General features: G+C 39.8%; 1 protein-coding gene and 1 long non-coding RNA gene across 9 annotated transcripts in view; one reads left to right on the plus strand and one right to left on the minus strand.

Annotated features, from left to right (window-relative positions):
- Window positions 1-3,335, minus strand: part of LOC111930195 (transmembrane protein 263-like) — a 202,623-nt gene extending 199,288 nt beyond the window's left edge. For 7 of the 8 annotated variants that reach the window (XR_015287947.1, XR_015287946.1, XR_015287945.1 and 4 more), the window contains exon 1: window positions 665-3,335. Coding sequence is in view for 5 of the 8 variants with exons in the window: in XM_023928144.2 (XP_023783912.2) it covers window positions 665-892 (228 nt within the window). In the remaining 3 variants the exon portion in view is untranslated. The other variant, XM_086892811.1, reaches the window with a different exon arrangement.
- Window positions 339-869, plus strand: LOC147652566 (uncharacterized). The gene is made up of 2 exons (XR_015287948.1): window positions 339-426; window positions 692-869. It is a non-coding gene; the product is annotated as an uncharacterized LOC147652566 (long non-coding RNA).
- Window positions 3,336-13,400: the final 10,065 nt, after the last annotated feature.

The following is a 13,400-nucleotide window of genomic DNA, read 5'->3' on the forward strand; positions in this document are numbered from 1 at the left end:
GGGCAGCGGGCGCAGGCAGCCTCCCCCGGCTCTCACGCTACTCCCTTCCCGTCTCAGCGCCGCAGGAAACGATCCTAGTTTTAATGGAGAGAAGGGGGGATTCTTTCTCGGGAGACGGACCCAAGAAGCGACACCACAACCCCCGCGGAGTTGGAAGCTTCTGGAACTTGCGTGTTTCGTTACGAGGGCGCACGGCCACCAGCACCTCCCGCCACCGGTTACCGCCGGGGCCCGGCCCCCGCCCCCCCGCAGCCGCCGGGAGCCGCCGCGGCCCAGCCGAACCCCCCGCCCCGGGGACAGCCGCCAGCATCACCTTCATGCCGCGTCTCCCGGAGCACCGCCCGGCGGGGATGGAGGGAGAGCGGGCGCCCGGCGGCTGCGTGCCCGTCTCCCCCGGCGCTAGGGCTCCGGCTCCTCCTGCCCGATGTAAACACACACCGGCGGGCGGGGGGAGGCTGGGCCGGGGGGCAGCGCCATGGCAACCCGGCCGGAAGAGGAAGCGCGGGGGTCAGGGGCGCCATGTTGGCGGGGGGCTCGGGGCTGGCGCTGATGTTGAGGGAGGCGCGGAGCCCACACCTCCCAGAGGAACCAGGGCTCCGCGCAGCTTTCGCCGAGACACCCTCCAGCCAAAACCTCTGCCTGACATGGCAGTGAAGTGATTCACCTGTGGTAACACACTGGCCTCTTCCAGTTTCCAGTGTAAACTGCTGGGGATGCTGCGAAGGGAGATGAATTGACTCAGCCATAAGTCAAACATGGAAGCAGTGTTTGTTTGGCCAAGATGAGGAGGCAGTTCTCCGAGCTCTGCCCTCGCTGCAGGCTTGCCGGCATTCACAGAATCAAATAGAATAAACTGGTTGGAAAACATCTGTGAGGTCACTGAGTCTAACATGAACACCCTCACCTCAGCTAGACCAGGACACTAAATGCCACACCCAGACTTTAAACACCTCCAGGGACTGTGACTTCACCACCTCCCTGGTCAGTCCATTTCGGTGTCTAACTACGCTTATTGTGAAGAAATTCCTCCTAATGTCCAACCTAAACCTCCCCTGGTGCAGCTTGAGACTATGTCCTCTCATCTTGTTACCTGGGAGAAGGGACCAACACCAGCTGGCTACAGCCTCCTGCCAAGGAGTTGTAGAGAGGGATCACCCCTGAGCCTCCTTTTCTTGGGGCTAAACATCCCCGTGTCCCTCAGCTGCTCCTCACAGGACACCTCCAGACCCCTCACCAGCTGGACAATCAATCCTAGTCACAAGCCGGGGGGCTTTTGAGCCCTCTCCTCCTCTTATCCTTAGCCAATGGCACATGGCTCCAGCCTGCATGGTGGGAGCTGCACCCATGCTGCTGCTTCACGTGAGGGACTACAGACTGGTGGCAAAGATAAAAGAATCTGGACATAATCTTTGGCATCTAAAGTTTTCTTTCTTTTGTATTGCTTTAAAACTATCACTGAGCACAACCACACATGTGGATAGAAGCATGTTCCGCTAGCGGATGGTTTGCAATGAGGGAAGCCGGACAAAGCAAAACAAAAAGAAGAGTGGTTTGAAGTAATGATTCCTTGTAACAGGGAGAGAAAACAACATTTAGTGTATGGTGGTGATTAAGAGTTCTTTTTTCTCTGATTTAATATTATTCTACACATGATGCTGTGTTAATCTGTAGAGAACATTATTAACTCAATGAATGGTTGAATCCAAAAGAGGAAAGCCTGCTTTTGTTCCTTTCTTTAACTTCTTGACTAAGAAATGTTGCATTTTCTTCTCTAAAGAAATGCCCTAGGCAGCCATATATATCTTTTAAGGCATTCTAGAATACAACAGATCCCATTTAGTCAGAAACCATAAAAGGAACAATTACATGACTTAAAGTCTAGGAATACCTTCTCTCAGTGCACAGTTAAGTTTTTGTTTGTCCCATATTGTAATTTCAAATTTCAGAACTTCCTTGGAGTGGTACTATAAGACTGGTTTCCATTTTTCAGTAAAAAAGGAAACTCTTGAAAGACACCAAACAAAGTCATTCCCTCCCCTCATACGGGCTGACAATTGAAAAGATTCATATCCTTTGCTTTTCACAAGACACCCATGCCTTACATAATTATCTGCATCACTTCTTAGAGGAAGTCCCTTCATGGCACAGATTCTCATATCAGAATTTATAATTTCTTACGCACATATAAAGATACTTCACTTCAAGTGTGTGAATCTTCTCAGAACAGCAGGAGTGGAAGCCAGTGAATCCAGCAAAGGTTTCACATACCACACTAATTTCTACAGATCTGCACATACATGTGTGTGCAGATATATAAGCATACCTAAAACATGTGTGCAACATACTACCCTCATGTTAGATATTTAAAACTGTAATAATCAAAATGTAAGTCATTACTTCAAAAGAAATAAAATTTGTATCAAATAATATTGACAGTACTATTAGTGGAATTACATTAATTTTTAATTGTGTAATACAAATCCATATGTTGCTGGGTCATATAAAAAAAAGAAAGAAGGTCATATAAAGTTTGTGTTGAGTTTAACATGTAAATTATAGCCTGATTAACAATAAAATAATATTGCCTAAAGTATTAAGGGTTAAAGAAGAAAATATATTTTCCCTCATTCAGGTTATATTATGCACTCTAGTGAAGTTCAAAATGCAACTTTCTCCATATAAAATAGTGAATTTCAGGTGAACATAAATTTTTTTTCAGCAAGTTCATAAGCTCATAAAATAAAATAGATTGAAGTGCAATCTTTTAAGTAAGTTAACTTTAGATTGTAACATTTGCAATGTCTGCAGAACATTTAAAGAATGTTCCAGCTGAGAAATCAAAATATTCTGGATGATTGACAAATAGGGGATGGGGGTGGGGCAAAGAATGAGAAAGCAATTTGTTTACTTCGTGCTAAGCTCAGAAAGTACTTTATTCCTGAAACTATTTCAGCAGCACCAAAATTATTACTTAGTTTCATCCAAAAGGATTTAGTCCATTTAATGCACTCCACTCCTGGTCTGGTGAGATTCACCTGAAAAGTGTGTCTCTATTGGGGCAAAATGGCTAATGTATATGCTTCCATAAACTCCACTGTTTGTAAATTAAAAGTGATGTCTTTTCATGGAGAAATTCTATTCTCAGCCTTTAAGAAGTATGGACCAACTGGGGAGATTGGCCTACCTAGAATTTTCAGTGAAGGCTGGGGTCTCAAACATCTTAAGTAAAGCATTGTTCATTTATCATTTTCTTCAAGGTATTGAAGTCAGTGAAAAAAAATACCTTTTACTTTCAGATTTAGTCATAGTACATTCCCAAAACTACTTATTTGAAAAAGAAAGACCGTTTTATAAATGGCACTGTGTTTTGTATAGAGGTGAGTGTGTGTGAAAGAGTGATATTCAGGTATATTTTTTTCTGTGTAGACTAAAAAGTCCGCTCCTCGGGTGCAAAATGACTAGCAGCTTCTCCCTGTCACTTTTACTAACTTTAGGAGATGAGATTTCAGCACTTTTTACCTATGCTGATAACCACACACTGTCTCAGAGATAAGAACCCAATCAAAAACTGAAGTCCCAAATCACACCCCTACACTGATAGAGCTTTCCCTTAGATGTAGTCGAAAAGACTGAGATAACTAATGATTGTTTTAAAGTACTCAGGTGGACAGGAACATTAAAACAGAGATAATTGATGCTAGATTAGACTGCTGCAAGGTTCAATTTCACCTGAGTACAAGTGGCTGGCATCATCAAGCAGAATGGCCCTACTTTGTTACCCCTGTTTACCCCCATGTTTTCATCCCTAGTTTCTTAAGTCATATTCTTGCCCTGTGTGACATTTGAGCAGCCTTATCATTGCCTGCTGTTAAAAAGCATAATGCAGCAAAAAGAAATGCAAGTGCCAGCTGGTGTAAGACAGGAAAATAATACACAGTGATATTTCATTGGAACAGGTGGTCACAGTATGGTGGCACTAGTTGGCTCATGTGTTAAAGGGTCCTGCTAGAAAGGAAATTATTTCCAGACAATGAAGCTGCTGGTTAGTAATGACTCGAGCTTTTACAGCTCCTCCAGACATCTGTTCCAGATGAAAAAATTTTCCCTTACCTTGAGTAAATGATTTTGCCACTGGCCTTTTCAAGCATTCCGAGAACACCCAACAAATTAGCCACAACTTTGCAAAAACATAAGTATTAGTTTTCCTCATGCTACATCTTGGTGAAGGACTTGTGTATTGAGAGACCTACCTCTCAATACACCTGCGTTACTTTGTACGCCTTACAGGCCTCTACAGCTGTCAGTAAAGCAGCTTTTGGTTCTCTCTTCCCTAACTTCACATCTACAACATCCCTGCAAGGTAGGGAGGTACTTGCTGCACTGGGTTGCCAGATATTGGTGACCATTCCAACTCCAGCAGAGAATTAAAAAAATTCTCTCTGGCATGAAGTTCAGCTGGAGGCACAAAGGTAACTAAACCAAGAGGAGCTATAGACCTACAGCAGTCAGTCGCCTAGACACCACTCTATCCTGGAATCTGAGCAAGGTATCAGCTGCCACAGAAAATGTTTGTGGCAGAGCAAGGAGCATCACTTAGCTTCCTACATGCTGGACTAGTAACAGCCTAATTCAGGAACTAACTCCTTTTAAGGGGTCCCTATTCATTTTAAAACACCCTTAAATCCTAATGGTATAACAAGGAAAGCATAGACAGCCTTGTGATTTGGCTGTATTATCAGATTCATAGTTGTAGAAAGGACCATTTAGAGGTCGACAGGTTTCCACCTGCCCTCTCCTGTGAGGGGCCCATGGTATTCAAGCTGAAGAGTTTGGCATGCCAAAAGCTCATATGCAGCAGGGTTTTTTTCCCCTGTGAAAATTTCAGTGTTTCACATGGCATTGTAGCATTAGGTACAAAGTATACAGGTAGGTTTAAAAGCAAAAGATTGGCTTGGTGTTGCATGAAATAAAGATAAGCTACAGTTCCCCCTGGGCAGTGGGAAGTCTTTGTATCAAGATATAGGAGAGGTATCAAGAACAGGAATGGAATTAAGTGTAAACAAGTGGTCAGCATATTCCTGAATGCCTTGTTATGGGTTGGTACAATAGAAGATTTAGTAATAGTTTCTGAAATTAGTTATAGCTGGATTTGACGTATTGCTTCGTGCATATAACATCTGGGTCTTGCACATGGAAGGAAGAGATTTTGATGTTTCTGTGGTAAAATAATAATGTGTTACATTCCTCATGTATCAAGCACATTTTGTGACCATATATCCCTCTTATTGGGAAAGTTCTTATCTAAAATCCATTTCAAATCTCTGTTAAAGATCCTTCTGCATAAAGATGGAGCACTTACCCATTATCTTGTAGAGCTGTAATCAGTCTGCTCACTTCTCTGAATGCAAATGCTTTTTGCTCAGTTGTGTAAAATCCTGAACTCCAAATGTCAGCTTGGCTTATTGTGTCATTACTTTTTGTTCTTTGTTGTGTTTCTTTATAGTTCTTTGAAAGAGCATTGTTAAATGAGGCAAGCTGTTTAATGCCTGTGACAGAGCCTCTCTCAACCTGTTACATGACAAGAAAATAAATACACTGAAGATGATATGAGGAGTCACTGAACTCTTGACATGGTCTGCTTGTTCTCAGAGCACCAAGAAAGAATGGGTTTCTATTTCATTATGGCAGGAGGTGTTCCATGAGGCTTCTATTAAATGGACAAAGCACTTCCACCAACAGATGATGGCATCTTCTAGTGAGACTTTATACAAAATGGGTTGTATAAAAAAAGGACACATTGTTGGCAAGCAAGGATTCTTACAGCCTGATTTCTCACCTACATCTCATATAATTCACATCCCTGCAAACACTAGGTAGAAAATGCTACAACCTGCAAGGATGGCATAAATGATAAAGGAAGAAGAGCCATTACAGAAGCATAACTATAATGGTTGCACCTCCTGCGCATTACATAATAGTTATAGGAGTATTCAGATATTAAATTTAGGACTTCATCACTGAGGTCATACAAAATTCTCACTAATTTCCATAGGATTTTTCTTTTGTTTCAGTAAAATAGGAATACATCAGATACCCCATCTTTTAACTCCCAAACTGGTAAAGAATTTTGTTTTGTCTGAGGATAAAATTCTTTTTAATTAGAATTAATGTTTTTTGAAAATGAAGAAGATACTAATTTTAGTTTAGCTTTAAAATATAACAAAGATAGATTGTTCATGTAGTATATGGTTAACTTTGAATCACTGGAAAAAATAAACTAACAAGATTTGAAATCACTTCATACTAAATAAACTGTGAAAGCATCTATATTTATAGGTTTCCAAAATTAAAATTCAAATGAGATTAATTGCAAAATCCAGCCTAAAAAGTGTCTGAAAGCTGCATTTCATCAAAAGCCATGTGTTTGGCAATAAAACCAGGTTTTGATAATTTTAATGAAGAGAAAAAACCTCAAATAAGCAAGTTTGAACTTTTGGCTTCACTTAAACAAAGATGCTGTATTTCATATGACTTTAGTTATAGAGCACGAAGGCAATTTAATTTTTATGTAGGCTTCAAAGTCTTGCAATAGAAAACTGTTTCTCCCCAAATGCCAGGATATATAACTGGATTCACATATGGGCTTCCCAGATTTCAGGAATTTTCAGATTCATTTTTACTTTGAACTCATGCCAAGGACTTGGAACTGTAGAGACAGCAAAGCTCTGCTAGTAGATTCTTCTGACATTTGGAATCACCAGTGACTTTTTCTCAGGATCTCAGAACAAGGCTCTTGATAATAATTCACCCCTACCATAAACAATAAAATTCATATCATAGTTTCTCTCTTTACAGGGTATTTTTGACCTGTTCAAGTATTTTTTTTCCACCTGCACAGACAATAAAGTTTTTTACAGGAAGGAGACCCTGACATGATAATGCTTTCATAGTTATGGTGTTTCCGAAAACCTGTGCTTCTGGCCAACATTCTCTAATGAATTTATCATCCATTGTGTGATCTCCCCTCTCCAGGGTAAAGTTTCTTCTCAAGTTGACAGCAGGGATGAAAAATCAACTAGCTGCCTAGAATCTGTGGTCCAGAAAGAATACTAGTGGCACTGAACTGAGATACACTTTTATTCCAGTAAAAATTGTACCTCACAGTGTTAGGACATAATGGAATATTGACTTGGTTAACCTTCTGCTGGGTTTCTGTGTTCCTTTTGAGTAAGCGGAATTTTCCTTTCCCCTGTTCTTTTAGAGATCAGAGATTAACATCAGTGACTTGTTTCTCTGCTGGGCACTGTGTGAACTTTCCTAAGATGTACAGGTGTACTTTGGGCTATAATTTTGTCCAGATCTGCTTGTCCACTACAGCTCTCTGTGCTGCCTTCTTACTCCCTCTCCCAGGTAATCTTTCCAACCTGGCCACTGATCCACAAAGCATTCACTGCCTTGCATTAGTTCCATATTAATGTTCCAAGATTAATAATTCTAATAATTAATAATTACTTACTCTGGAATAGTGACAGTGTTGTTGAACTACAGTGCTAGGAAATAGGCAGAGACCATCTACCTGGGAATCTATAGCAAAAAGAAAAATTACAGTCAGTGTCACCACGTTGACACAGTAACTGCCAGAGATGCTTCTCACACTTCTCACACTTCCCACACTTCTCACATAGGCACACTTTGTGTAGCATTTAAAACTACCCACATTCAACAGCTTCTGCTCAAAACAAGTTTCCACCAAGAGCAGCTGACAATACACATTAATATTGATGGGAAAGTCCAATCACTAGGCAAAAAATATTTCTATTTTATTTTCATCCCCCAGACAGCATCCACAGAGGCAGGTCTGTATTCATGCTGCCTTTCATGCCAGGCTAGGGCAGATGTCAGCTCCTGGAATGGTGCCTAGGATATTGAACACTTCAAACCAACTATATGTAATCCCAGAATGACTAGTAATAAACAAATAATAGGGTTACACCTTATTCCCTTATTTGGTGTAATATGCAATCCATGTGTACTTTTTGCAGTTTACAGTCAATACAGATATTGCAAGCTGACACAGGTGACTGACTCTCTTCTTATAAATTAGGGTTAGAGCAAGTTCCAGTCTTCAGATGATAAATGAACTCCAGAGGACTGTCTTTCATTCTGTAGGTGCTGGTCTCACTTTAGTAAGAACAGAGGCTCCCAGACAATTGCTTGAAGCAAAAGCTGCATGAAAGAGGGAGTAACTTACCATTAATAATATCGTGCACTGGGGATGTCATATGAACAGTGACATATTAAAAAAATTCCTGGCAGTACATTAGTCAAAGGATGCACTCTCATGTATTTCTGAATATTTAATTGCAGTTGTACACAAAGTGGATGACAACAATGCCTCAGAGCTCATGATATAATACATAACCATCATTTTGACAGGAATCCAGTTCCATCTCAGACCCAGTTCACTGCAGTGGATTAAAGGGGGTGGGGGAGGGAGATTCATACCTTGGCTTCACTACCAAACCAAACAAGAAGTATTTTGCACAGACTGTTTAAATGCTTATTACAGACTTCATGCACCCTTAAAAAAACCCTTGAGAGCAAATATTTGTTAGTGGTTTGCTTAAGTGCTTGCAAGAGACACTGCCCCTATGCAAAACCCTGTGCTTCTGCCTTTATGCACTTCTGCTTTTATGCCTGCATATGGGGATTAGCACGTACAGTTAATCCTTTTTCTGAGCCTAGTGAAATGTGGTGGGACCATTACTGCCATGAAAGGGAACTTTCATCTCCTTCATACTTTTCTCCACTAATGGACTGTGTCTTGATAATTATAGGTCTAAAAAGAAAAAAAAATATTGACCTCAGTTTGCTTATTTTAGAGACACTATGGAGATAGGATACCAGCATTGCCCTGGAGATAAAATCACAGGCAAGTTATATGGATTCTAGTAACTGTTGAAAAATATATGAGCTAGTTAAAAAGCAAAATGCTAAAGGTCTCAGTTCTCCACTGCAGCAGGGAAAGTGCTAAGTTTGCACAGCAGAATTGCATAAAATGTTGTGGCAATTGTACTGTGGCTGTACTGAAAGCACAGATTCAGATATAACAGATACAGATTCTGTCACTTTATTTTTCTCTTCCTTCTTTCCTTGTTTTAATTTTACTGTTCATGAGTTATCCAGTTCTTCAGCTGATAGAGGCAGCAATGTACCCTGATATAGTTGTTTCAGTTCCTTTGAATCTTCAGGAGAAAGACAGTGACCAACATGAATTTTAATTTTTTTGTTCTAGTAGAATATTGGCATCTAAAATATCTGACTTAAATATTAACCAGCACTAAGATACCTACAGCAGGTTCTGAGATTTCCCTGTTTAAGGTTTGACCTTAATTTCTGTGTAGAAATGAGAAAATAGCACCTAGATGATTTGTAAGTGCTTAGAAAAGAATGCTTTAAAACTGGAGGCTCTGTTCCTTTGCCAAATATTGCTTGTCAGGAATGTGTAGAGAGTGAAGACATGGAACTCACTTCTCATTCTACTACTGAGAGATCCTGGATATGCTTTTCCAGGAGTCAGCATCTGAATTTCTTTATTGATGAAATGCAGCTACTCACCCCATTTTTCAGTGTAATATTTTCATATAGTTTCATGATAATTTGAATGAGACATGCTAAGAAAGTTCTGAATGTTATAATCTGGTTCTACTTTTTTTTTTACTTTTTTTAACATAACAATGTGGTCCCAAAACATGTGCTGTGCCTACAAATACTCAGAGAAACTAAACCTATTTGATTTCTAAAGGATCAGACTGATTTATGAAAGAAATGTTTGCTTTCTCCCAGATGCTCAATACTTACCCAAGTAAGAAATTTCATCTGAAAGTAATGTCTTGTGTATGAAACCATTTTTTCTTTCTTGCCCTGAAAGCTGCTGTGGAAATGCACGTACATGTATATATGTTTCTGTGCTTTTACAAGGTCCAAATTCTGGTTGCAGAGAAAGACCTGAAAAATGCACATTTGTAACATCAACCTTTAAAAAGATCCCCAAAAAGCAAAGAAGTTAAGACAAGAGGAGCAACTAAAAGAATAAAAACTTGAAAATGGCAAGAAAATATCATTATCTGAAATGGAAATAAGATGTGTAATAGACATTGTAAAAATACAACAATCATGCTCAGATACAGGAAGCAGCAGAAATAAAGAATGGAAGATCTGAATAGTGAAAATAAAAAGCAATGTAAATTCTGACAAATGGCATCATATATCATGGGTTAAATGAGAATTTAAAAAAACCAAACCAACAAATATCAATCAAAGTTGATAGAATCAGTAAATAAGCAAGTAAAAAAGGAGAAGATAAGATTACTACAGCAAAGCTGTGCATCCCTTAGATTGATGGCCTACAGAGCAGAACAGGGATGTTCCTGATGAAACATTCCTTACAGTTGATCTAAGGAATTCTTACATTCAGGAAGAATGTCTCAGAGAAAATATCGCTGCTGACAAGGAAGGGTTTTAGCCCAAATCAGTGCAGTAAATAGTAACAACTTACTAGGAGCAGATGATGCTCACCCAGGAGCTTAGAGGCAGCTCACATATGAAAGTGCTCGGCTTCTGAGTGAGCTCTGTAAGTGCTGCTTAAATCACTGCAGTACCAGGGATACAGGAAAGTGCCATCAAACTTCAAAAGGGATCCTGGATGAGCAATTGCATTTCTTCCATGCCATATCTTTGGCCTAGTCTTGGTCTCCTTCCTGGACCTTGGACATGTTTTGTCCTTGTCTTTAGTCTTGTCTCTGCCTTCAGCTTCTGGATGCAATTCACATCAAACAGGCTGTGCTCTCCTAGGGAGCCCCCCCTTATAGAGTAGCCCTTTTCTGGCTGTTCCCTTCTGGCCCATTTGTCTTGTTTCTCTTTCAATGCTGTGTAGTTAAAGTGGAGCTAGAACAGAATAGGAAGATTATTTGGGTTCGCAGTAAAAGCTCCTAGGAGGACTCATCAATAAAACAAATCTTGAGATTTGGGAATCTTTTAGAGAAAATGATGCAGTTAAATGGCCCATTTTCCTAATGGGCCATCAAAGCTCCTCAGAAACACATGGTGGCATTTGTATGTATAATCTGTAAGTATCTGGAGGAAGTGTGTACTGCAGTCACAAGCTGCAGAAGCTAAACCAAAGTTTTGAGATGGTTCAGGCTAAAATTGGTGCATCACTTCTCAGCACAGCTTACAGGACAGACTCTTCATGCCTGTAAACATTTTTCTGCAGGAAGCAGTTAGTGGTGCCTGCTGAGACAAGGATCAAAGGCTGTGAGTGGTGATGGGGAATTCCTGACCCTGGAAATGTGTCCCACTTGCACAAAATCCAAACCACTAGAGAGCAGCATTAAATCAGGACTTCTGTTATGTATCTGGACATAAAACAATGCTTTAGTGTGATGTTTGCAGTTGGACACTGTCTTCTGACCAGGTTTTACCAGAACCAGGGTAGCTGTAGACCATCCAGTCCCATCTGGCTCAGTCCTTGGGTATGTAGATATTCAAATACTGAAAACAACCTTTGTAACTTGTCTCCTGGATCCCAACTTTCCCCATGCATCAAGTTCAAAGGCTGTAGTAAAGCTCTCTTCAGCCTACAGCAAATCAGAGAAAACTGACTGTGCTGTAAATGCTTCTTGTCTTTAGGCATCATCTGGGGTTAAGGGTCACTGACCCCTGGAGTTATCTCCAGTGCAAAATCTTTGGACTTGCACCTCTCTAACATTGTATCATTCTGACACTGGAAAGGTAAAAGAGAAGTGGTGGTAAAATAGCAGAGTTCACACTGCTGGGGGGGGTCTGGGAGGAACAGAGTCTGCATACCTGTTGTTTTTAAACTGACTTCAGCATAGTTCAGCATTGACTCTGGTGACTTTTTTTCTTTTAAAGAATAAATCTTTATTTTAAATAAAAGCGTACCTAAAATGTGGAAATATGTCAATATATGCAGTGGAATAAAATGCTGTAACATACACCTCAACTGACTAATTATATTAAAACTAGCATTCAAAGGTTTTTTGTATCAAGTGTATGCTTTGCTCAAAACCTTTTCTGTGAAAGGTTTGCTTTTGCTGCCTGGTGACTGGGACAAAGTAAGGACCAGGGAACAGATTTAAATCTTATTTTTGTGATTTTGACCTTTTCCGCAAAAGCCAAAACACTTTTGCACTTGATCAAGGTCAATGATTTAATTATTCTAAACTGATTAACTGACTGACAACTCAAAAACAGGAAAGCTCATTTTCTTCTCTCAATCAGTTAATGAGGCATGAATTGCATGCTTTCACTAATCCTAGCATCCTGAAAGACATTATATCTGTAAACAGTTAACTCTTAAATATCTTTAATTCCAAACACAAATGAAGTTTTGCATGTTTTTATTGTTTAACTTTTTTCAGCCTGTTATAATGTAGTATAATAGCTTTATTTAATGGCTACAGGTATTTTTAAATGCTCTTCCACAGAAGCTGACTTCTCCCTCAAAACAGCCTTAAAAATAGTTGTCATGTAGTAAGTGCAATGCTTTCTATAATTGTTACTTTAAAAACTAGGGACTTTTATGTAGTAAGAATAGTTGGCCTCTTTAAATAGAGATAGCTGTGATTCCTCCTCAAAAGTAATCAGCTTCCTAAGGTGAATACACAGTTGAATGATGCCAACTGTTTGTTCTTGAGGAATTACCTTCATAACCTTTGAGTGAATAGCTGAGGAACTGAGCTTTAATGTGATATTCCACTGGATGCTGAGACAATCACATGGCCATTCACCTTCCTGAATTTTGCTTCCCTTCACAGGAAGGGAACCCTTCATAGGTTCATTCACTCTAATGTTTTAGACAGGGAAAATGCCTCTGTGCTTTCTCATTATGGAAAAAAATGGGACACACAATACTTAATGCTTGTGATGATACGTGTTACTGATACAGAACTAGGGAAAAACCCTCTTCTTGAACACCTATAGGTGTTTGTTTTTTCTGATTTTGTCATTTAACGTTTTACCAAGAGCAGCTTGGATTACATGGTGAGAGAATTGCCCATTCAATGTCATGGAATAAAGGTGAAACTAATTAAGCATCCCCAAAAATGTAAAAAACATAATATTAAATTTTTTTTTAAAATAGCAGTAGTAAAATATGTGGCAGATCAAGGACAATGTGGCTGAGAATGAGAACTGTCAAATGCAATGTAAGAAAAGGCATATGGGAGAAGTAAAGCAAGTTACAGCTGTGTAGTCAAATTTGGATAGATAATGAAACCAAGACCTGGACAGTATTCTGGTAGAATATCAAAGCAGATAATGTAGACAAGGAGGATCAAAAAGGAAATTTGCATCTATGAGACAACTCCTGATAATGT

This window comes from Cyanistes caeruleus, chromosome 6 (genome assembly GCF_971803275.1).
Source record: "Cyanistes caeruleus chromosome 6, bCyaCae1.hap1.1, whole genome shotgun sequence".
Classification (NCBI taxonomy): domain Eukaryota; kingdom Metazoa; phylum Chordata; class Aves; order Passeriformes; family Paridae; genus Cyanistes; species Cyanistes caeruleus.